The sequence below is a fragment of the Gobio gobio genome (assembly GCF_949357685.1).
Source record: "Gobio gobio genome assembly, chromosome: 17".
NCBI classification, from domain to species: domain Eukaryota; kingdom Metazoa; phylum Chordata; class Actinopteri; order Cypriniformes; family Gobionidae; genus Gobio; species Gobio gobio.
In genome coordinates this window covers 15,506,637-15,529,521 of record NC_137110.1, presented here as the reverse complement: position 1 = coordinate 15,529,521, position 22,885 = coordinate 15,506,637, and the positions used below count along the sequence as shown (strand labels likewise).

At 39.5% G+C, this 22,885-nt stretch overlaps 2 protein-coding genes across 8 annotated transcripts; both read right to left on the bottom strand.

Annotated features, from left to right (window-relative positions):
• Window positions 1-1,814: 1,814 nt before the first annotated feature.
• Window positions 1,815-18,872, bottom strand: eif4bb (eukaryotic translation initiation factor 4Bb). 7 transcript variants are annotated; one of them, XM_079840528.1, is made up of 15 exons: window positions 18,837-18,865; window positions 16,739-16,879; window positions 12,166-12,371; window positions 11,938-12,054; window positions 11,802-11,856; window positions 11,560-11,712; window positions 10,021-10,182; window positions 9,675-9,812; window positions 9,329-9,584; window positions 9,033-9,106; window positions 6,917-7,160; window positions 6,799-6,827; window positions 6,583-6,712; window positions 2,476-2,548; window positions 1,822-2,222 (listed from the first exon to the last, which is right to left on the bottom strand). In XM_079840528.1, exons 1-15 carry the CDS (start codon window positions 18,847-18,849, stop codon window positions 2,145-2,147), a joined length of 1,869 nt encoding a protein of 622 aa, XP_079696654.1. In that variant the 5' UTR covers window positions 18,850-18,865; the 3' UTR covers window positions 1,822-2,144. The 7 variants fall into 7 exon arrangements, with proteins under 7 accessions (XP_079696656.1, XP_079696658.1, XP_079696655.1 ...); XM_079840530.1 differs by lacking the exon at window positions 6,583-6,712 and having other exon boundaries at window positions 1,815-2,222; window positions 6,750-6,827; window positions 18,837-18,867; XM_079840532.1 differs by lacking the exon at window positions 2,476-2,548 and having other exon boundaries at window positions 1,815-2,222.
• Window positions 18,873-19,883: 1,011 nt separating this feature from the next.
• On the bottom strand, window positions 19,884-22,627 carry LOC307141282 (trypsin-like; the record flags this gene model as incomplete). Its single annotated transcript, XM_079841341.1, has 7 exons — window positions 19,884-19,891; window positions 21,084-21,375; window positions 21,557-21,702; window positions 21,791-22,059; window positions 22,142-22,310; window positions 22,391-22,411; window positions 22,579-22,627. The coding sequence occupies 7 exons, from the start codon at window positions 22,625-22,627 to the stop codon at window positions 19,884-19,886; spliced, it is 954 nt and encodes a 317-aa protein (XP_079697467.1).
• Between the last annotated feature and the right edge of the window lie 258 nt (window positions 22,628-22,885).

Sequence of the window (22,885 nt, the reverse complement as noted above, 5' to 3'; positions counted from 1 at the left end):
ACACAAAAGGTTTTCAATTGAGACACTCATGCTGCCTTCACGTGCTATCGGATGTTTGTGAATCCTAGTAAAAAAAAAAAATAGGACATGAACGCCCGCCCTCTCAAGTCGTATTTACCACTGGGAAGTTCGGGAATAATTTGGATACCCAAGTTCCAGTTATCAAACGCTAGCGTCTTAAATCATTATCTGAATAATTACCATAACTGCACTGTTTTTATAATTAACAACAGTAAATTAAGGGCCTGTTCACACCAAGAACAATAGCAATAAATAGTTAATTATTCTAAAAGCCCGTTCACACCAACAGCGATAACGTTGGAATCACTTTCAGAACGATTTTATCCAGCTGATGAACGATAATCAGAATCCATCCTGCTGTAACAAGCTCTATAAAAAGAAGGGAAGTCCACCTCACAACTATAGTGTTAATAACACATGATATCATTGGAATGCAAATACAGTTCTCATAATCGTGAATCTTTATCCGATTTGCATAAATGTACTGGAAACTTTGGAAGCTTATTTCCGCCACAGAATAAAACCTTTTAAAAGATAAGTCGCAATTATCTCGCAATTCTTACACAACTGCGAGTTATAAAGTCAGAATAGCGTGATATAAAGTCAGGATTGTGAGAAACTCAATTCTGACTTTATGACTCACAATTGCGACTATCACACAATTCCTAATAGTATAGCAATTGTTTACTTCCCATTTAGAGTCTGTAGATGACAGAATTCTGTGGAAAAAATGTTGCAATTATCTTTTAATTCAGTGGCGGAAACAAGCTTCCATAGGACACAGTAAATGAAAGTCCCTTGAAAAAAAAAAAAAAAAAAGAAAACCTAGCTTGAAGGTAAGCATACATGTTCGGCTCTAAAAGAAACAAATGGCAGACCACAAGAGCCATGGGTTCTTTATAAATGCCATCAGGATGACTAAAAACAGTGCGCTCATTAAATCTAATGTAAAACAGGATCAGAGAGTTGAGGCATTTCCATGTGTGGACACATTGGAACAGAGTCCATCTGAGTATTATGAAAATGTCAGACCGTGTCAGTTAGAACAGCCCAAGTTATTGGCAAGAGAGGTTCAGTTAGGACAGCTGGGAAAACACTGACGAACAGCACAATATGACCACACAAAGAATGCAACAAGCATTGCAACAAAGATCCCACCCTAGAATGGGCCATAAAATCCATCTAATAAAGCAGCTATGTGAAAGACACCTTGAGAAAAACGCATGGCTCAAAATTTGTCAACACAAGAGTAAATGGCTCTAAAACTAGTTTTCTTGTGGCACAAATGCAGCCACTGCAGTCCCAACTGTGGATTTTCACCATCCATTAAATAATAACGTATTCCTCTGGAAGGAAAAGCATTAAGTGTTTTGGACAGCTTATTTCAATACTCAATCACCAAGAGACTGGGAGGATCTGCACAGCCTCACTGTTGGACCATTACATTGGTTTGAGAGCACTTTGAGGGAGTTCACTAACCTTGCCTTTTGAGAAAATAATAATGCTATGCAGGTTTGAGATGAACAAAATAAGATAGCAGAAACCTTGAGTTTCAGTCTGAGGCATTAAGAGGATTTGAGTGCCTACGCCTCAGTTCTGAGGGTGTTTCTGCTAACCATGAACTCTTCAGTGGGAGATTAGATAGTTAAGCCCTTTTCAACAAATATACACAATGGTTTATGGCATTACAACACAAAACAGAGCATTGAGTGAACAAATAAATCAGACCCATGAAAAATCTATGCATCATATTGCAAATGCTGACTGAATGAAATCAAAGAAGGAATTCAGAGGCAAGTTATAGTATCTCACATACTTTTTTTTATTTATAACAATGACTTTCAAGTTAACAATGATTTTTAAATGTCTACATGAATGCATTTATCTACTTACTGCACTGATTTGTTTTTATTTTATTTTATTTTTAATTAAAATGGACCAGTTTTGGGAATACTTGTATACATTTCCATAAACGTGACACAGAACAGCATTGTGGGTACCTTAACCATCATTCCCTTGAGCGACACTGCTCCATCATCATGAGGGAATTCTAATTTAACCCCTCATTTGATCGTTCAGTTGCTCTTTTTCTTCTGTTCTGCCAGTTGATCCTTCCTAATTGTTTATTCCTCTCCACCTTCATCTTCTCCCTGTTCTCCGTCCATTAGTAGGGCAGCATACTTACTCACTGAGCTGAATTGCTGTAGGGACAAAAAGAAATGTTATGACCTCAATGTTAGAGTGGCATGCAGATATTAAATGTTCCAGTATTTGTTCCTGTGCAAGTTAATCCCCAAGTTCCACACAACAGTGGGCTGAACAACAACCACTGATTTGTAGTTTATACAATCAATCAACTTTGGGGTCCAATTGTTCTTGCAATGTAGCCTACATTGAAGATGCTTCAAGAAAAAAAAAACTCATTGAGGGGTCAGGACCAGGTGAGGTACTCACTGGAGGAGCGCTCTCTTCATATTTCTTTGGTTCTGAGGCTATTCTGGGATCTTTGTCCCTCCTGACCTCCTTCCTGTCAATTAAAACATGAAAGACTTGAATAGTTCTCTCAAAAGCTAAAATTTAGTCATCCTCATGCGGTTACAAATCCGTTTTTTTGCTTTGGGGGGGCGGGGGGGGGTATTTAAAAAGGCATGATTAATCTATTGATTATATTGCCGCCTAACAGAAATCATAAATGAAATCTGTTCATTATAAAATGGGATCATATCTCTTCTTGTGATCGACCAATATATTGGGTCGATATTTGCGTTTTTAACGTGTACCGGCCGATACAAGGCTGCAGCGTCCGGCGATAGTTTTTCTCCCGGCATTATTTACAGACAGCTCTGTGCTGCTGGAGACGCTGCAGTTCATGCACTGCTCCTCCCCCACTAGCAGAGTGCTGGAATCTTCTCTTCAAGACAACGCTAAGTTTTAAACTTTCAAAGCATCTTTTAATTGTTTGACTTGGTTTAAATATTGCCATACACTTTGAAAGTGGAAACACGTTGCTCTATATGTGCTTGCAACTATAGGTAAGCAAGTTCGTGCGTCCAAATGGAAAACGCAAATGATGAATGCCTCGTCTATAAAACTGCTTGCCATTGTATTTAGGGAGCTGCAAATAGCTACGCTGTAGGCTATCCGTATGCATACGGTAGATGTCACAAACACTGGTCATAGGATTAAGTAATGCCGGCGTTATTCCGTGGTATTTGTGGGAGTTTTATTCAGCGGCCACCTGGCTGCGGTTTGGACGCGTGCGTGTGTGTGTGTCTCAAAGACTGTAAAAAAAAATATGGACATAGTGTCCGTGATGTCACCCATAGGATTCTGAAGAGCCGTTTTGAAGCACAAAGAAGGGTCGAGCTGGGCGTTGCCATCTTGTCAGCACGCGTCACTCCCAGATAATAGAAAATGGGCAAAGAGGGCAGCAGTGCAGCTGAGGTGATGCGATGACTAACAGACAGCAGATAAATGGCTATCCACCTGTCACTCAAAGTAGCCACGCCCTTAATTATGCAGGACTTTAAAGCTTTATATAATGTAAACGAATGAGTTATAAAAAAAATTCACCCCCTCACAGTTGTCATGAAGGGCAAAATCAGCCGTATAGACCAAAACCACAATTTGTACCAGGCTGTAAACATGTTTTTTTCTGCTGTAAAGTTGGGCATTTTAACATGGAGCTCAATGAGATTCTGCTCCCTTCTGGAGCCTTTCCCTAGTGGCCAGTTGATGAATTGCAGTTTAAGACACTTCCGTATTGGCTTCAAGAGAAACTGCGGGAGGTTGCCGCTTGGTGTATCTCCAGTGTTTCCCACACATAACACGTGCACCACAGAATTAACACCGGCCGCCACATATTGCATTTTTCAGCAGCCGCCAAAGTGAATTTTTTTCCCGCCAAAGCCTTATTTGATCGTTGAGTGATGTAGAGACTGACTGTGCATTACTGAGAGAATGTGCAGAGAGCGCGCCCCTCCTCCGGCAGAACAGTCTTGCTTCTCCCTCTCTCCTGTATATTAATGAAAATCAATTGAGAATTGATGCGATGGTAAAAGGTCGGAAGACCGAAGTTTCACGTGGAGCATTGGGAGATTTTTTCCTGAATTACCGCTGGTGTTGCTCTACAAGAGATTAAGTTAAGTGCACCTAAGCATTAAACGACTAGGTTGTAATTAGATGCTTACTTTTAAAAATAAGTATAGTAGGGTCAGTGTGCACTTTATTATGCTGCTTCCTTGTTGCTACTGTGTGCAATACTGTAATTTTATTTATGCTTCAATATTTATTTACAGAATTTTAATTATGCTTAAATATTTATTTTCAGCACAGAACTTTTTTTTTTCTTGTTCTACCTCACCTGTTTTATTTGTTAAATGTTTTTTTTATTTTTTATTGAGACTTGTAACATTGTTTTCATCATGATCATTGTGGCATTTTTATGATGTAAATTGAGGGAGCAAAAGCCGTATCGGCAAAGGCTGATGAAGAAGAAGAAAAAAATAAATATTCGGTAATCTCTTCACAAGCTTTAAATTAAAGGGTAACTAAACCCCTGCTCAGAGCTTAACTCCACCCACTGGCAATTTTCAAAAAATGCTGGAAAAGTGGGCAGAGCCCGGCGGACACAGAGGGGACAAACCGAGGGCGGGGCTGAGCGGAGGGCGTGCACCTGAGACCCGCAGGGACGGGTTGATTGACAGCTGTCAGACTCGCGAGTCGCAAAGATGGAGAATGACTGGAGTGACTCCAGCTTTGCAACAGAGCGGTCATTTCTCCTACCTTCAACTGAAGTGGAGGAGGGTGGATTGTCTGTAGACATAAACCCGGAGCCTTATCAATGCAAGCCGCTGCTCAAACTGCGTTAACTCCCGATGCCGACGATGCTAGTGAAGCAGCCGCGCAAGAGAACTGACCTAATCTATCTGCGTCCACGGCAACCACTTGCGTGTCAGGGTTTGAAAGCGCGTCTCATGTATGAAAATTATCTGTACACATGACGGGCGGCAATAAAATCGCAGGAAAAGCCTAACGTGTACTGACAACTTCATTATTTAACCGTATTTTCTTCAATACAATGTTAAAGCATGTGTCAAGTGAGTTTCATTCATAATGTTTCCACTTCATGTAATATGACAGTTCATACTGGAGTGAAGCCGTTCTCATCATGTGATTGGGGGAATCATTTCTGAGGGCGTGGTGAGCTCGTGCCAGGGGCGCGGATAGTGAGCCGTTGGAGGTACCATCCTACGTCACGATGTACCACAACGTCCAATAGGAAAATTCAACTGCAGTAGCCACCGTTCAACCTTAGGAGGGCAGCACTTTGGCGGTTTTACACCATATTTTATAGAATTAAAACACTTTATACTCAAATGTCAAAACATTTGTTCGAATCAATGAACAGCATTAATAAAGCCCCAGTATTACAGATCATTAACTAAAAAAAGTTGGTTTAGGGTTTAGTTACCCTTTAAACTGCTCAATTCATATAGATTTTTTTCACAATGCCTTTTTGGATCTTCTAAGTTTTGGTTACCTGTCCTGGACTTGCAAACAGAGAGGCAGAAACGTCTCAGGTTTCATTAAAAAAAGCTCTCAATTTGGGTTTCAAAGATTAACCAATTTTGGAACAATATGAGGGTGAGAAAATTATGAATTTTTTTTGGGGGGGTCAACTATTATTTTTAACCTCTTAACCCGCGTTTCCTATTTTTGAGCATTTTCTGAAAACGATATACCCAAATAAAAATTAAACCCTATGGTATATATTCATAGCTCTTTTTTTGAAACTACAAAATATGGGACTGAGAACAATATTCTGATATATTTTGCTCTTTGAACAGCCTCTATTCTGCCATTAGTTAACATAAATAGTGATGAGTAGGATTTAGTTCAGAGGCTGCTGCTTGTGATGAACATAAAATGACGCATTCTAAGCAATCAACGTATTTGCGCAGTTGTTCCAGCCCTACATATCACCATTGATTCAGAAAATAAATATTTTCTTACCGTCTCTTTTGTAATATGACGCAGAAGTTTAGACTATATATAGTGCTTTTTAATTTAGTAGTTCCAACTCACTTCCAACATACAAAAAAAGACTAGGGCTGGTAATCAAATGGAATACTTGTCAACCCTGTTATTTTGACAACTTTGAGTGTATCTGACAGATTAGGCGTGCACCCAGAAGCTCAGAGCTCACTTTGCTTGTTCATGTTCTGCTCCGTCTCGGAGTGTGCACACAGAAAGCCACCTGAGAGACAGGGTGAGTTCCCGTTCATGCTTTTAAACTTGCTTTTAACTTTTTTTAATATCAAGCACATCCCGTCTCATTCTGCAAAATTCACAGTAAATGATTTTACTGATTTGCACATTAAGTTAGGGCTTTTAAGGAGGGGCAAAAGCGCACCGCTTCAAAAGGGGGCAAAATAATGGTTTTGTCTCGATTATCGTATATTCATAATCGTTGGAAGCCAAAATCGAAACTCAATTTCGATTAATCGCACAGCCCTACTCTGCAGTCATGCGAATTCACATTTGTGAAGACTGCCTCACCTGTCTGCAGGTTCTCTCCGTGCAGGTTCAACCCCTCGTCCCCGCCCCCCTCCTCCTCCTCTCCCAAATCCTCCTCCTCTTCCCTGAGGCATAACTTTATCCCTTCGAATGCCATCAACCCGGTTTTCATCTAGCAAACAGAACAACATACAAGTGAGAAAACTCACTTCAAAGGTTCTTGCCACTCTGTTGAAGTGTTATTGTCGAGACTTTTACCCTTGCCCAATACGGTCTCCTCTGCTGACCTAGAGAAACAATGACAAAAAGCACATGACTTACTTGTGCTTCATCATTAGGCGTTTTATAGTTACATAATTTGTGAGAGAAATCACACCTGTTGGGTTTGGGAGCACTTTTGTTGCTGGGGGCAGCTGAGGGTGGCCCTTCCTTCTCATTAGGACCTCCCCCAGTGCTGCGTTTGGCCCAGGCATTTTCTTTAGGGGGAGGGGCTGGCATTACTTTCAGTGGGAGCCCTCCTTGATTGGAAGAGGGTGATGGACTTGCAGGAGAAATCAGCTCATCCTCCTGGCCACTGAAGACTTCATTCTCTGAATGTTCACCATCTTGACATCTAGATCCTGAACATCACAGATACAGAAATATCTTATTACAACTAATGTTTTTTTTTTATGTTTTACTGCTATCATTATTGGCATCTTCAAATCAGTATTATTTTAGTATTATTTATATATTATAGCATTCATTCATATTTTTATTTAGCTTTTATTTATATTTTGCTGTGTGCTTTTGTCAGATTTTTTTTTATTTCTATTTAGCTTTAATTTGTATTTATTTATTTCTACTAGGGATGAAACGGTATGGAAATTTCACATCACGATTATAGTGACCCGAATTATCACGGGTATCAATATTATCACGGGTTTCTTCAAATAAGATGAAAGTGTTCAAAAAGAACAGATGCACACACTTAAAACATTTCAACAAGTTTTATATTTGAAAATCAACAAACAACAAATAAATAAAGCAGCTCTATGCACTTTTTTAAGATAGATTCTATTCTGTGGGATTTCCTTCCTTATAATGGCCATCGTCAATAGCAACGCATAACTCATAAATAATAATTTGGTGTAAATATAATCTCTAATATTATCTCTGTAAATATATTCTCAAGCAATATTCTCATCAGTGTTCTATCAGCTATGACACATTTAAATCTAGCATATTGTGTACGAGCCCAAACAGTCTCCTTCTGAAATAATGCATATCCATATTTTCATATGATTTGACAGTTTATTTTTATTAAATATCAAAAATCCAAAAGGTGTGCATCATACCTGACAGCTTACACTTTACAGCTGGTTTTATGACTGCAAGTCATTCTCTTCAAATGCTATTGAAGTTAGAAACGTGTATACCAATGAATGTAACTTTTGAGACGGTCCCTAAATTCGCGGATCTCGAATGTAAAGCCAACTTAATGCCAGTCATATCAGATGCTCTGTGGTTCTGCTGTGTTCGTTTGAAACTATTTTCGCTGCTGAAATAGAACAAAAACAGTATAAGTGAATCTCCTGCATACATCCCACGTTCATCTCCGCTGTTAGTGCAGATTTCAGTGAGTGAGCGCGCGCTCTGAACAAAACTCTGGCTAATCTGAACGCCTCTGATTATTAGACATCGCATTCATAAGCTCAATATAAGCACGTGTGATTGGTTATAATGCGCAACGCGATTATAACAGATGGCTTTTGAGAAGACTATAAGTTCAACCGCCAAAGAGGCTAGTGTGAGTGGTAGTAATCCCAGACATAGTTTCGGTATTGAGGTCAAATCCACTTGCCTTGTGTTCGCAGATGTTAAGTGTTGCCCCTATTACAGCGACTTTCTTCTGGCATGTTCTGCAGACAGGGTGACCATCTTCGATTAAGTTTCCCTCAGGCCAAAATATGACCACACCTCAGATTTGGTAATTTTAGAAGGGTGAACAATCCCCCGAGTGCTGTCACTACCATATACCATTTCTTCTCATTGAAAAAACAGCACTGCGCCTGCACCAGACTAACGCTGACTGGACAGGATTTACTGCACGTTTTCAAAATCGTGATAATCACGCACGGTTTTAATGATAATTAATTTTTAAACGATATTACTAACCGTCAGTACATTTTATCGTGGTTTATCGCGAAACCGGTAATCGCTACATCCCTAATTTCTACATTACGTTTTTCCATCTAAAATTTATATTTACAAATTTTTATTTTTATTTTTTTTATATTTTTTAATCTCTTCACACAACCTGTCATTCATTCAATACAATTAAAAAGAAGAAAAAAGCTTCAGAGTTTTTTTAATGAATACAACTTTTTAATACCAGTTATAAACTGGGTCGTTTATCAGCTATAATATATGAGCATTCATCAGAATTATAATTGCGCATCCCTAATCTACATTCTTTGACAAGGTCTCTGTTAAGAACACAAATCTATTACCTTTAGGTTGAGAGGATTCACTTCCAGTGCGTTGCCGCTCTTTAAATGGCTCTTCACTTCTCCAACTTGGGTCTCTGAAGAAAAAAAAAAAAAAAAAGGCAAATTCAACCCCTAAAATTCACCAATTACCCTTTCATCACCATTTAAATGTTACTTTTTCAGAAACTCCAGGTGTTCCCAGAGCTGTATTACATTTCATCCCCTTAAGATTTTCACACAACTAACCACCTTTCCAAGTAGACGTGAGTGTGGTTCCACCAAGTTTCGCATCAACCCATCTATTTCCCCCTTCTCACCGGTCTCGTGGTCGTCTCTCCGGGCCCCTGTTCTTGTCCTCCTCCAACTGTTTCTGGAGTCGGTCTTGTTCTTTCTTCAGCCTCTCCTCCACCTCTCTCTCCTTGGCAGCCGTGTCCACAGGTTTGGCTGCCCCAAATATAGAGGAAGTCCTGCTGGAATTCGTTGTGATGCTCTGGGGGGACAAGCTTCCACTCTTTTCCTCCTCTTTTGGGATGCTCCGTGGCTTCAGGTTTAACTTGGGCCTCTGTATAGGGCCTGGAACGGAAAATCTCATACAATTAGAATAGGGAGACAACATTTCTTAATTGTTTTATCTTTAAAGCTGATGTGTGTAATTTCATGTACCCCTCTCTTCTCGTCCTTCATCCCTCTTCTCTACACGCTCTTCACGATCTCCGTAGCGATCTCCATCTCTACGGTCACCAAAGTCTCGACTAAAGCCACTGCTGAATCCTCGCCGTCCTCCACCACGTGAGTCATAACCTAAGACAATCATACGACCATAGCATTACTTACAAAGCAAACTGCAATAAACGTCCACACCAAACATTCAGGAACCCAAAGAGAAATTAAAGGGATATATGAGCAAATTATAAAAAAATATATTTTTGGGTGAACTATCCCTTTAATAACTTTCACCACCATTTTTTATTATCAAATAGGAAATTCCACTGAACGAATCTCCACCAACCTCCACGATCGTAGTCTCTGCTACCTCGGTCATCATAGCGATCTCTGCGATCTCTATCGTCAAAGCGATCTCTACCACTGAAGCGATCTCGGCCGCTGTCAAAACGATCATCGCGCCTTGGAGCATCTCTGAATCGGTCCGACTCAAAGCGGTCACGTGACCCTGCAAAAAGAAACCATAAGGCATTACACAATAGTATGTTAACAGTCAAGCTATTTTTAAATTGAGCTATATTTAACCTTGAATAAATAACTTATTTTGGTGGAAAACTGCAGGGAGCCCTTAAAGTCCCACTGTGCCTTGAAACACACAGCATTATTCAATGTGTTGGCGTAATTTCCACTGAAACAGGAAGACAAGGCGGGACCAAGCGGCAACCTCCCGCAGTTTCTCTTGAAGCCAATACGGAAGTGACATATACTGCAATTCATCGACTGGCCGCTAGGGAAAGGCTCCAGAAGGGAGCAGAATCTCTGAGCCCCATGTTAAAATGCCCAACTTTACAGCAGAAAAAAAACATGTTTACAGCCTGGAACAAATTGTGGTTTTGGTCTATATGGCTAATTTTGCCCTTCATGACAACTGTGAGGGGGTGATTTTTTTTATAACCAATTCGTTTACATTATATAAAGCATTAAAGTTCTGCATAATTAAGGGCGTGGCCACTTCGAGTGACAGGTGGATAGCCATTTATCTGCTGTCTGTTAGTCATCGCGTCACTTCAGCTCCGCCCACGTCCCGCCTTTTTGCCCATTTGTTATCCGGGAGTGACGTGCGATGACCATCTCGTCCATACTTTGCGCTTCAGAGCGGCTCATCAGAATCCTATGGGTGACGTCACAGACACCACGTCCATATTTTTTTTACAGTCTATGGGCGGGACATATTGAAAAGCCACGCCCCTTTAAAAAAATAGCCAATAACGTTTAGTTTATAACAAATCTCAGCCAGAGCTGTTGAGCTCGGTGAAGCCACAGTTTCCTCCTAATCACATTCATATCGCTTTAAAATATAGCATTCTGTGCAGAATTCAAATGGGTCCAATATGTTTTGTGGTCCGTGCCAACTCGCGCATAAGATCCGCTCTCTGCCATCGTGTCTACGGACCAGAGCAGACTGTTTGCGTGACACTAACGTGAAACCAGATTTCATTCAGCCCAATGGAAAACATTTACACTGTCTGAATCGTTCCCTATCCCCTATATAGTGCATTATGTGCCATTCACTATGAAGAAAATAGTCAATGTGTGAACAAGTGATCGAATTCAACCACAGCTTCCGTGTCTATTTATATTGTAGGGGGCGGGATGCTTTAGATCATAGGGAGCATTTGATTGGACAGAAAATCTGAAGAGAAGCTTATCCATATTCGCAGAAGTTTTGGAGCACACTAGCTTATAGATAACAGTACGGCTAACATATTCATCCTAAAATCCAAAAAACTTCACTTGACAAGAGACTTTATTTTTAATCATTACATACACAACATATTTTGTGTTCGGTTTAACACGATATACAGTTTGCATCTGTTTAACTTACGGTCTCCAAATCCTTCATCTCTGCGTGGTGCATCATCTTGCTCCGCAGTCGGCCGTGCCCTCCAATCAGAATCCGTCTTATCAGGGCCACCATCCATCCCACGACCACGATCTCTATCACGGTCTCGCCCTGACATTGATCCACCATCCCTCTCTGGAGGAAATATGACGTTAAATTTAAATCAAGAAACACTTTCACCGAGGCAAAAACAATGTGAAGGAGTTTGTATATCATCAGTTCACCTTTGTCATTGGACTGATCTGCGATATCCACTCGGATGCGCCTGTTCCCAAGATTCTACACAAATTTAATGCAACATTAATTCAAAATAGAAAAAACCAGCAATGCACTGAGGTCAGTATTTTATTGATGACCTACCTCCTCATTCAGACTGAGAGCACGCAAGATTGAATCAACATCATCAAATTCAGCATAACCAAAACCTTTAAGCCTTTCTGGGTTATTAGGCTCCCGTGGCAAACGCACTGCACTGATCTGATAATATACACAAAAGATACAGTTACACACAACCAAGTGCACAAGCAGCTAAGACATTATAAGTTGAATATAGGCATCCTTTTTTAAAACATGCATGTTCCCACTGACCGCAAGTCCCCTGAAGAAGTCTTTGATGGATTCCTCGCTGACATCATAGGGAAGGTTACCGAGGAAGGCAGTGTAGGGCGGGCCGCGTGGCAGCCGAGAGCGGTCAATGTTTGGCTCCCTTGCTGCGCGAGGTGCGGTAGGCAGGATGGAGCGATCAATGGGAGGAGCTCTATATGTATCCTCCGCAGTATGCCAAGAAGTTGAGACTAATGAGAAGGAGAATGGGACTTGATTACCACAGAATATGATTTTAATTGACTGGATTTTCCAAAATGCATCGGATCCAATTTACACCTGTATTTAGCATCAATTACTTGTGATTGGATCATGCAAAACAGATGTTAGTAGCACATATACACTGAAGCATAACGTCTCACTAAACCTAGCATTTGGTCTTCTTAAGGCTGGAATACACTACATGACTTTTGCCTAGATCTTTTACCCAGATTTACAGTTGGAGGAGTAGACACTAGTTGCTGAAAGTCAGAGCTAGCCTGCAGATATTGGTCAGTCAGAGTTGACATTTCACAGAAGATTGCATAGAAAATCATGGGCAGAGACTCAAATTTTTGAGCTTCAGACTAGGGCTGCATGATTAATCGAAAAGAAACAAAACCATGATATGGCTCAGTACACTTATCAAATTGCAAAGGCTGCAACATTTCTGTCATGGAAATTTTTCCGCCATTTAGAATTTTTCGAACTCATCCTAGGCTGGACACTGTGTATAACACTCGTTACTGTGGTGCATTGTGGGATTGAATGAGTGCACTCAATATCGTCCACTATGGTTTCGGACACCACTATAAATGGGTTCCCCCTCAAATAGTGCCCTATTTAAAGTTATAGGGGGTGATTTCGGACATAGCCTCATGTCTGTTATGACAACCATGACCTGAGAGTACATGCACAGTTTTGGCACAGTGCCACCTAGAGATCAGGAGATATGAAATGGACATTTTTGCTTATAACTTCTGAACAGTTTACTGAACAGTGAACTGAAACACTGTAGATTCAGTGCACGCCGAGTCAAATAATACCCAACTTTTTAATGTCGGCCATTTTGAATTGTCATAAAATGCTATGTTTTACGAACACATTGGCATATCGTTATGAAACTCAGAATGCGCCATTGGCACCATGCCCTGAAGCTACTAAAAAAGTTGAGTCAGCGTCACCTTGTGGTACAAAATAATGAAATTTAAAAAAAGTGCTAATAGCCATTAGTGCTGGGCGGTATACCGGTTCATACCGAATACCGGTATTTATTTATTTTATGATATGAATTTTGATGATACCGCTATACCGGTATATGTCGCTTAAACAACGTTCGGAACGTGGCACAGCGCGTCATTGTTTGAGAGGGGACCCATTTCATTGATGCACTGTAGTAAGGAGCAGTCAGAGCACAGTTGAGATCGCATTAACAGCATAGCCTATGGCTGAATCCTATTCTCTCATTCATTATTCCCTATGTTATCACTTTATTTGAAGGAGTGAATGAAAACGTGCGTGAAATCGGACAGGCAATGTGTGTACATCGGCTGTACACTCATTATTGCGGTGCAACGGGATAGAATGAGTGCACTCAATAACGTCCACTAGGGTTTCGGACACAACTAAAAAGTGCTGTCCCCTCCAAATAATGCTATATTTGAGGTTATGGGGGCCGATTTCGGATTCAGCCCTTGATTATAGTGGAGAATTCGAACTACATGTGGCGCGCGAGAGAGAGCGGTTTCTGCGCGGAGCGCCGCTATGGGATTAACAACGCTCACCACATGGATCATATAGCACTGATATAGACCGGAGCGAGCGCGTTTACATTTTTATGGACATATTTCATAAACTAGTGCTCTAGACATGAACCAGAAGCGTGTATGCGCGCATATTTCATCACGTCTTATTAAAATGAAATGTATGCAGTATGCACTGATTACACTGATACAACCGTATGTCTGATCACGAACGCGCTGACACGATGGATTATTCTGCTACACAAAAGACAATGATGTAAATTAATAAATAAACTGACAATTCAAAGAAGAATGGGCAAAAAAGTAACTGCTTTATTCTTTCTGTGTTAAACTGACGTGTGTGATTCGTTCATAGAGTGCTCTTAAATGTATTGCAAATATCCGCGTTTCTCTTCGTTTTGGCAGTTTGTTGTTATATAGGGTTAGATTTTTAAAATGCCTAAGGTGCCCTCAACTCAACTTTTAATATTCAGGTGTCTGTAAGTATGACTGAGTGTGTTGCAGGTCTGTGTTTTATTGGTTGCTGTCTCTCCACAGCATCATTTTGTGAGGCTTTGTAAACCAGGCCTATTAACTCTAGTGTGGAATTTTTCTACAATAGTCACTCATCATGACAGTAAAACCGGGCATTCTAGTGAATCTCCTGCAGTATTTCCTCTCTTAATCAGTAGAAAATGTGATTAACACCCGGTCATGCATAGGGGAAAAAATACCGTCATATACCGTGAAACCGATATAATTTAGAAAAATACCGTGATATACATTTTTGGTCATACCGCCCAGCACTAATAGCCATGGGAGTAAATTTCATCTAACAGCTGAGGGGGGGGAAATTCTCAAGGGCAATTTTTGAAGGGGACAAATAATACAGCCAAATTTGTACCTGTAAGGATATGCGTGGCATTTTGATGCCCTGAAAAATTATCTTATGTCCATTTTCTTTTCTCTGGCCAACAACACAAAGCAATAGTCGTTTTAATAAGTAATCATTGGTTCATCACACGGTAAAATAATAATTAAATTATCTAGCTTCTTCCACATTTTGAGCAAAACCCAACACAGCGGTAGATATACAATATTAGCCTGATATCAGTTCACACATAGGCTTTTCGCCGTGTTGTAGTGGGTGACTTACAACAAGCTACCAAACAATAATCGCCAAAATATCAGACTTATGGAAAAAATAGACTGGTAATAATTTTTTATTGCTAATTTCTCAGCATTGTCAGCAACTCAACATTCGTCTGTATTAAAGAGAAAAGAATCACTTCATCCGATGTTTAAAGTGAATAAAATAGCCTTAACAGCCTGCATTCCACAACTACGGAAGAACTTTGTACTCTCCCACCGGACTTGTGTAGGTGAGGTGCGTGATGGACCAAACCACTGTGAGCCAAGAGACTTTCTAAACTTAAAACGCATTTCTTTGCCCCGTTTGCATTATTATTTTACTACCTACACAATTATTTTAAGTAATTATATTATTTACAATACACAATGTGGATTTTATTGCTATTTTTAAGGGCGTATTTTCACAGCATCACCTATTGGTCTAAAAAGTGATAAAGCATTCATTCATAGGACTAGTGACTGTATTTATCATTTTCCAGCTATTTTGCCTAAAATCATCTAAATTTCTTTAATTGCTCATCGATACAGTTGGTCTGATGCTCTCAGCCATTCTGGCATGACTTATGCCTCCTTTGTACTAGGTTTGGGCGATGTCTCCTAAATTGGCAGATGACGATGTTTGCAGTAAAACATTGTGATGGACGATGATATCGTCATTTTTTTTAATTAAAATATAATTGAATATATCTGTATTTTACCATCTCTTTACATAAATACTATTTTCTACTTAAAAATTATCTCATTTCATTATTTGACTAACCCAAATAATGACTCATCTGCGCTAGGTTGCACGTGAGGGAAAAAAGTAGCTTCCTTCCAGTTGTGCACTTTTTATTTTAATAGGCTATATCTCTTTACATAAATGCTATTTTCTACTTCAAAACTATAATTTCGTTATTAACCCAGTGTTTTGTATGTTAATGCTGCTTTACGTGAATAATACCACAGGAGTGAAGCACAGTTTATTTAAAGCATAATTTATTTAAAGTTGTTTTTCGTTATGAGTTCGAAAACGCGCAGTGATATCTGTAAACACTTCGATCATGAATAATACAATTAAGTGCATGATGTGCCGAGTCAATCTGTCAAAGCATTATAATGAGAACACGATTTTAATAAAATGTTGTTTCTGTGTGCTTTCGTTGCCCGTGTATCAGCGTTGTTAAGGGAAGAGCTTATTCAAAATGTTCCGTTTCAAACCATAGCCTGTAAAATCTAGCACGCTGAAGTTCACGTGCGCATTCACGTCCTTTAGTGTTGATTTAAGTTGTAATAGGTTCATATTCATCTTCATATTAATATTGATATAGGGTGCGTTTGGTTGAGTTTATTAACCAGCTAGCAAGCTCTGCAGGGTGGTGTTATTTCACAGTTTCAGCTCAAAGGCAATGCTCGATATTACTGACTTGGTTATTTGAGACGGTCATTTTATAAAGATGTTTATTTTTCAAAGACATTTATGCATCAGACATTTATGCATCATAATCTAGCAGTTATTTTTTGTTTTATATGTTCATGTTTTCATATACCTGTTTTCATGTCACGTTTGTATTTGTCAACAACCATTTTCATTATCTCAATGACGGACATGCCCCGCCCCCGAGTACTCGTTCTTGAGCTATCGATGATCGATATGAGAAATTGACAAAAATGCCCATCCCTAGTCCATTCTAGGATTTACTCACCATCTCCATCCAAGTCATCAGTTTCATCTGCCCAGCTGGTGGTCTTCGCGCTGGGGTAACTGGGGGGTGCACTGCCACTGCTATCATTTGCAAGGAAATCAGTCAGGGTCAGGGTCTTCCCCTTCTTCTTATTCTTCTTAGCTAAAGAAAGAATTACAGATGCTATGAGATAGCACAGTTTGGCAATTTCATTATTTGATACATTTATGCAGGTTTAAGTCACAATGAAATTAAAGTAGCAACAGATCTTTTCTTCCATATTGTGGTGTACATCTGAAAGAAAGATTATCGAAAAAGGGCGGGAAAGTAGGGAGGGGACTTGGTTCTATTCAACGGTTGCTGATTGGATGGAGGCCGATCTGAATGCAAGCTTGAGGTCGATTGTAAGAAAGGGGCAGTAATTAAGCAGACTAAATAATTGGAGAAGTCCAGAATGTCACCAGAGAGAATTCTGTCATTCATTTCAGCAGAAAATTAGATCAGAATGATGACAATTTGATTAAGAATCATACGGTCAAAAAAGGAAACATGCATGGATGAATTGTTCACAATAAGATCAATAACATGAATTTAGAAATAAGGATGAATTTATATGTCAAGTTTAACATTCAGAGTAAGAAAAATATTTTGCCATTCCCACCATAGCTTGGCCACAGTGGCAGCGATAACAGACAAAGTATGATTATGCAAAAAAAAAAAACACGCTTTTTTTCACTAGTATCTGCTTGCCTTAAGCATGTCACTATTGTAGATGATTTCCTCTACAACAACATCTGAACACCCTTCATTAAGTTGCAGAAAACAGAACAGGAGCTAATAGGCGTCACGCCACTAATTAAAAGTTGAGCAATATCACACTGGTGCAAAAGACATGTTGACACGAAACGTGGCACTGAAAAGGTGAAATAAGAGACTCAGTGAGCCTCACTAGGGATGTTGTAAGGTGAGGACATGGCTCATTCAATCATGTAAAAATTTATGGAAATGTCTAACATAAAATATACTAGCTTTAGTCCTGCATTCCAGTTAAACGAGCCAATGATCTTGTTCACATAAGCATTGTCTGTTTATGCATCTATAAAGTGTATGTGTGTAACTGGATCAGCCGGAAAAACATAGCACAATTTATGATACCACTGTTGTCAGATGCTACTACTGATTTGAAATGTCATTCAGTGGTAACATTAACAAAGACTGAATTATAAGAAACTTTCCCAATTCAAGAAGATAGGAGCTGTAACGTTACTTGCATAAGATGTACTGTACATCAGCCAGGTTGTATAAGACTTGGAAATACCATTCAAGAATCATATTTTGTGGGGAAAAATTCACATTCCACGCATGTTTGGTTAACTTACTGAGGTATTATTTTTCGTATGCTTAAACCGTTTAATATGGCTTAGATAAACTCTTGACAGAGATGTTTCGGTCGTGAATTCCTCGATTATTTGAATTAATCGAATGAATTAGTGAATGATTAAATGACTCAACAGAAATAAGAAAGTCGCCATCTACAAGAGTAACGATGTAACTGCACTGAAAGAATCGTGAACACAATCGAATCACTGACTGAGATGAAACCCCCACGGTCCCGCCACTACAGTCGGTCCTCGAGAACGTCCACGGCGCCATGCACGTGGTGACCCCTCCGGTCCCTCCTCTGGAACGTACTGCGCATGTGCACCAAGCACGGGTTATTAGCACCATCCAGAACTTTATGCACTGTCATTTACCATAATATTTAAACTTTCCGCGCACTAACGTTATAAGCTACCACGTACATTAAATTACCCGAACATCCGTTTGTGGAATCCTGTCCCGTCCTAAAACTCCGGACGACAACGAGACAGACGACGCACATGATTTGGCCGCTAGCACACTGGCTAATTCATCTGAGCATAAGGCTTCCCCAATACAGCTAATCCATGTTTTCAATGCATTTTACCAGTAGATTTAGCAGAGCCGTGTTTGAAAAACGGACACAGCGAATGCCATAATCATTACGATTTGATCCAAGTATATTGTACAAACTTGTTTAGAGCTGTTTCGCAAAGAAGCCTACAAATGTAGGCAGAGCACGAGTGCGCATTATTCTTACCTGACGCCGCCATGTTGGAGAGTGTTCTGGTGGAAGAGTCCCGGATGAAGGCGTCAGGGATTTGTCACGGGGGGCTGGCAGGCATCACACTCTCAACAAACACACGAACATGTTTAGATTAGATTAGAGGTTGCACTTTGTGAGGATGTGAACGCGGCTAATAATCATATCTGGACACCATAACTAAACTGGACAACAGAAATCCCAGAGATATAAAATAGTATAAATATTTGTATAGGCTTAGCCTATATTTTACGCATTATTTTAACAAAATATTTTACACACCATGAGTTCAGTGCTAGGTTTTCTGGACCCCTTGTACTGTGGGCCTTTGTTGGCTCCACTAAAACTGCTACTAGAAGATAGTTCTACATTTATGCATTTTAATGCATCTCCCCTTTTTAGATGATTGAGCAATATTTTTATCACTTTATTACTGTACATCTTTGTCCTATCGATACATGAGCATGTGGTTTGTACCATGACACCTTTGTCATTTATAACAGCCATTACAAAAGCCAGATGATGTAAAGTATTTTTTTAGTCATTTATATAATACAGATTACAAGATGGACTCAAATTATAATATGAAGTTATGATCATATCATCGATGATATTAGTATATATAATCCAATTAATATTAATTTGTGTATGTAGGCTACCATAAAATGAATGCTTGTATTAGGTATGTTTTGACACATACACATCTGGTTCACTTTCTTTGTGGGGACTCACCATAGACGACGTAATGGTTTTTATATTGTACAAACTGTATATTCTATCCCCTTACACTACCCCTACCCCTAAATCTTTCCATGTATCCCAATAAAACCAAACTTTATGCATATTTACAATTACATCCATGAGTCTGGATCCAATTACACACACACACACACACACACACACACACACACACACAAATCGGATTTATTCTGTTCTGGTTTAAAATAATATGTTTAGAATATTATTTATTTGATGCATGAAATATAGACTATAGTGCAGGTGAGTCGTTTAGAAGATTGTGCCAACCAAGGGTTATCCACAGGGTTATCTCCCTGCAGAGAGACAAAAACAAACAGAGGTGAATACTTTTAAAAATTTTAATCATGTTTGAATTGTTTTCCAGAACTATGAACTATTGTTTATGTTTTTGTCTGTGTATTTGGACTTACTGCATCGCCTTCTATAATCCCAGCAGCAGTTTATGCTACAGTGATGATTGCAGTTGCAGCGATTACGGATGTCAAATCTCTCACCACATCTCCCTTGACAAGAGTTTGAAACTACACCAAAATGAAGAGAACAAGCATTACGCAGAGTAGTGTAAGGTCATGGCATATATATATATATATATATATATATATATATATATATATATATATATATATATATATATATATATATATATATATATATATATATATATATATATATATATATATATAGGCTAGTAGTTATACATCATTGCACCATAGGCCCCGCACACTTACTGACATTTTCCTACACTGGATGTGAGCGTTTCGTCAAAAGCAAATAGAACCCAGTATAATCACTAACACTGTCTACACTGGATACAGTATACAGATGCGCGTTCAGTTTCTGACATTCTACACGCACTTGAGTCTGTCGACAATAGGACAAATGGAAGAGAGAAAGAATGTTGACTTTGACATGTCCAGTTTAAATGGATCATTTGTATCTCTGTAAAGACTTCAGAAGGATCCCAGCATTGGAAACAACTGGATGGTTTATTTTAATGGTGTCTTGGATCGCGTCGGAAGATTATATGTTTGTTTGGAGCATTTTGTAAATGGGACACAGTGTAATGGGGAATTCACAAAGAAACTTTTGTTTAAAGATGAAGCATCTAACTGTATTGGATATAACAGTAGCTGCATCACAAACCATAAGTAAATTATTTAATAATGCTTTGTCTGTAAATTATAGTTTTATAATGTCAAAACACTTACACGTGTGCAATAGCGAATGGGCATTGATAATGTTTCCTATGCAATGAGGTTGGCCAATCATATAGTGGCTGTTTACTGATGGTTGAAAAGAATCATTTTTCCGCATAATTATATATATATATTTTTTTTTGCAAACCCCTTTATTAATGTTATAAGGGAACCTTAAGGAACATATTAAAATAATAATAAATCCATGTCATGACCCCTTTAAAGGTATAAAGTATAGATATAGCTATTTCTTGTATAGGCGTGTAGAGTGTGTGTGTGAAAGAGTTACACTGATTGAGTGGTAGAGCAACAGTTGGTGATGAAGTAGAAGTAGTAGAAGTCTGTGAGGTAGTAGAAGCAGGTAAGGTCATAGGAACAGGTTGGCAAGTGCTTGTAGGGTTGAAGACGACGAATCCTGGGAGATTCTGGACAATGGTGGCGGTGATCCAACTCTGATACTGTGAAACACGCGTGTAAACACCAGGAGAGTTGGGATCGGCACAGCCATAACCCCAGCTGGTGATACCAGACTGAACCCACACCAAACATTGCTTGCTCACCATTGGACCTCCAGAGTCACCCTATAGAAAGACAGAGAGTTTTTGTTTATGGGACTGGCCTGTACATACTGTATATCAAATTTAAAAATGAAGCACAGATAGTTTGTGTATCAAGATATAAAAAACAACAACATAATGGACTTTCAGACATGCAGCATGTTTTGATGTGCACACTTAATAATAATCGTATTGACTGTTGTACCTGGCAGGTGTCTTTGCCTCCCTGTGTTAAACCAGCACAGATCATGTTGTTGGTAACAGATCCAGAACCCAGAAGAGAATTACATAGAGGGTTGTCCACCACTGGAACCATGGTCTCCTGCAGAGTCCCAGGAGCAGATAGGCTCACTGAACGTACACAAACACATGTAATTATTAATTAGTGATGTTAGAAGTAAATGCATATGTGAATTGATGAGTTTGTATGTGTCTGTACCTCCAGATTGAACATCTCCCCAGCCTGTGATCCAACTGCTGGTGCCAGAAGGGAAGCTGCTGTTCAGTGCCGCCAGACACACGGGTCTAATATAGTCATTAAAGGTAACTGCGGAGGACAGACGCAGCAGAGCGATGTCATTGTCATGTGTGTTGCTGTTGTAGGAGGGGTGAACGATGAACGTGACAACATTTCTACTGATTTCATTGGCATTGACTCCCTGCTGTGTCCTCCTTCCCAAGTACACACGGAGACTGGAAGCACTGACACTGAAAACAGTCAGAGAATACAATGAGAAAAGAAAAATATACTGTCTACCAATTAAAATAAGTGTGTTTAGGTGAATCTTACCCAGGTAAACAATGAGCTGCCGTCATCACCCATTCACTGTTAATGAGGGAGCCTCCGCAAAAATGACCTCCATAGGTAGAGCTGTGCAGACTGACCTGCCACGGCCACGATCCTTCAGAGGCATCCACACCACCCACAATACGAGTGTTTAGAGGAGCTTGTCCACAAACTATGAGGGAAAAGAGAGATTGTCCACATGCAAATTTCTGTGATTCATATGAACATCTAAAGAATGAGACAAGCTCTTACCATTCAGCTGAGAAAGTGAACCTGTAGTGGAAGGGATAGCACACATTAATGAGGGATGATTTTATGGACATCCAGCTGCATGTGACATCCTCCAACTAAATTAACTGATCTCACAAGAAACAGAAGAAATGGCAGAAAGTGTAGTGCTGATAAAATGTCTACCTTAAACATTAAGTGTAAGTCCTTACCTTGAACAGAAAAGAGCAGGACCAAACTGACACATGTTAACCTCCACATCTTCACAAACCGTCTCTTCTCTTGCAGAATGGATGGAGATGGTGGATTTGGTTCTCTTTGCCTCTTTATATTCACTACTTCAGTCTCTGCTCGTCACTCGTCTAATCACTCTAATGTCACACTAATCCATTTTTCTGCTCCTCGCCCTGTTTTTACAATGCAGACCTGTTAAACATGTATTCTAGAACTAAACACTGAACTAAATTTACTAAACATCTTAAATGATAAATACATTTTATTTCAGAGATTAAGAGTTTT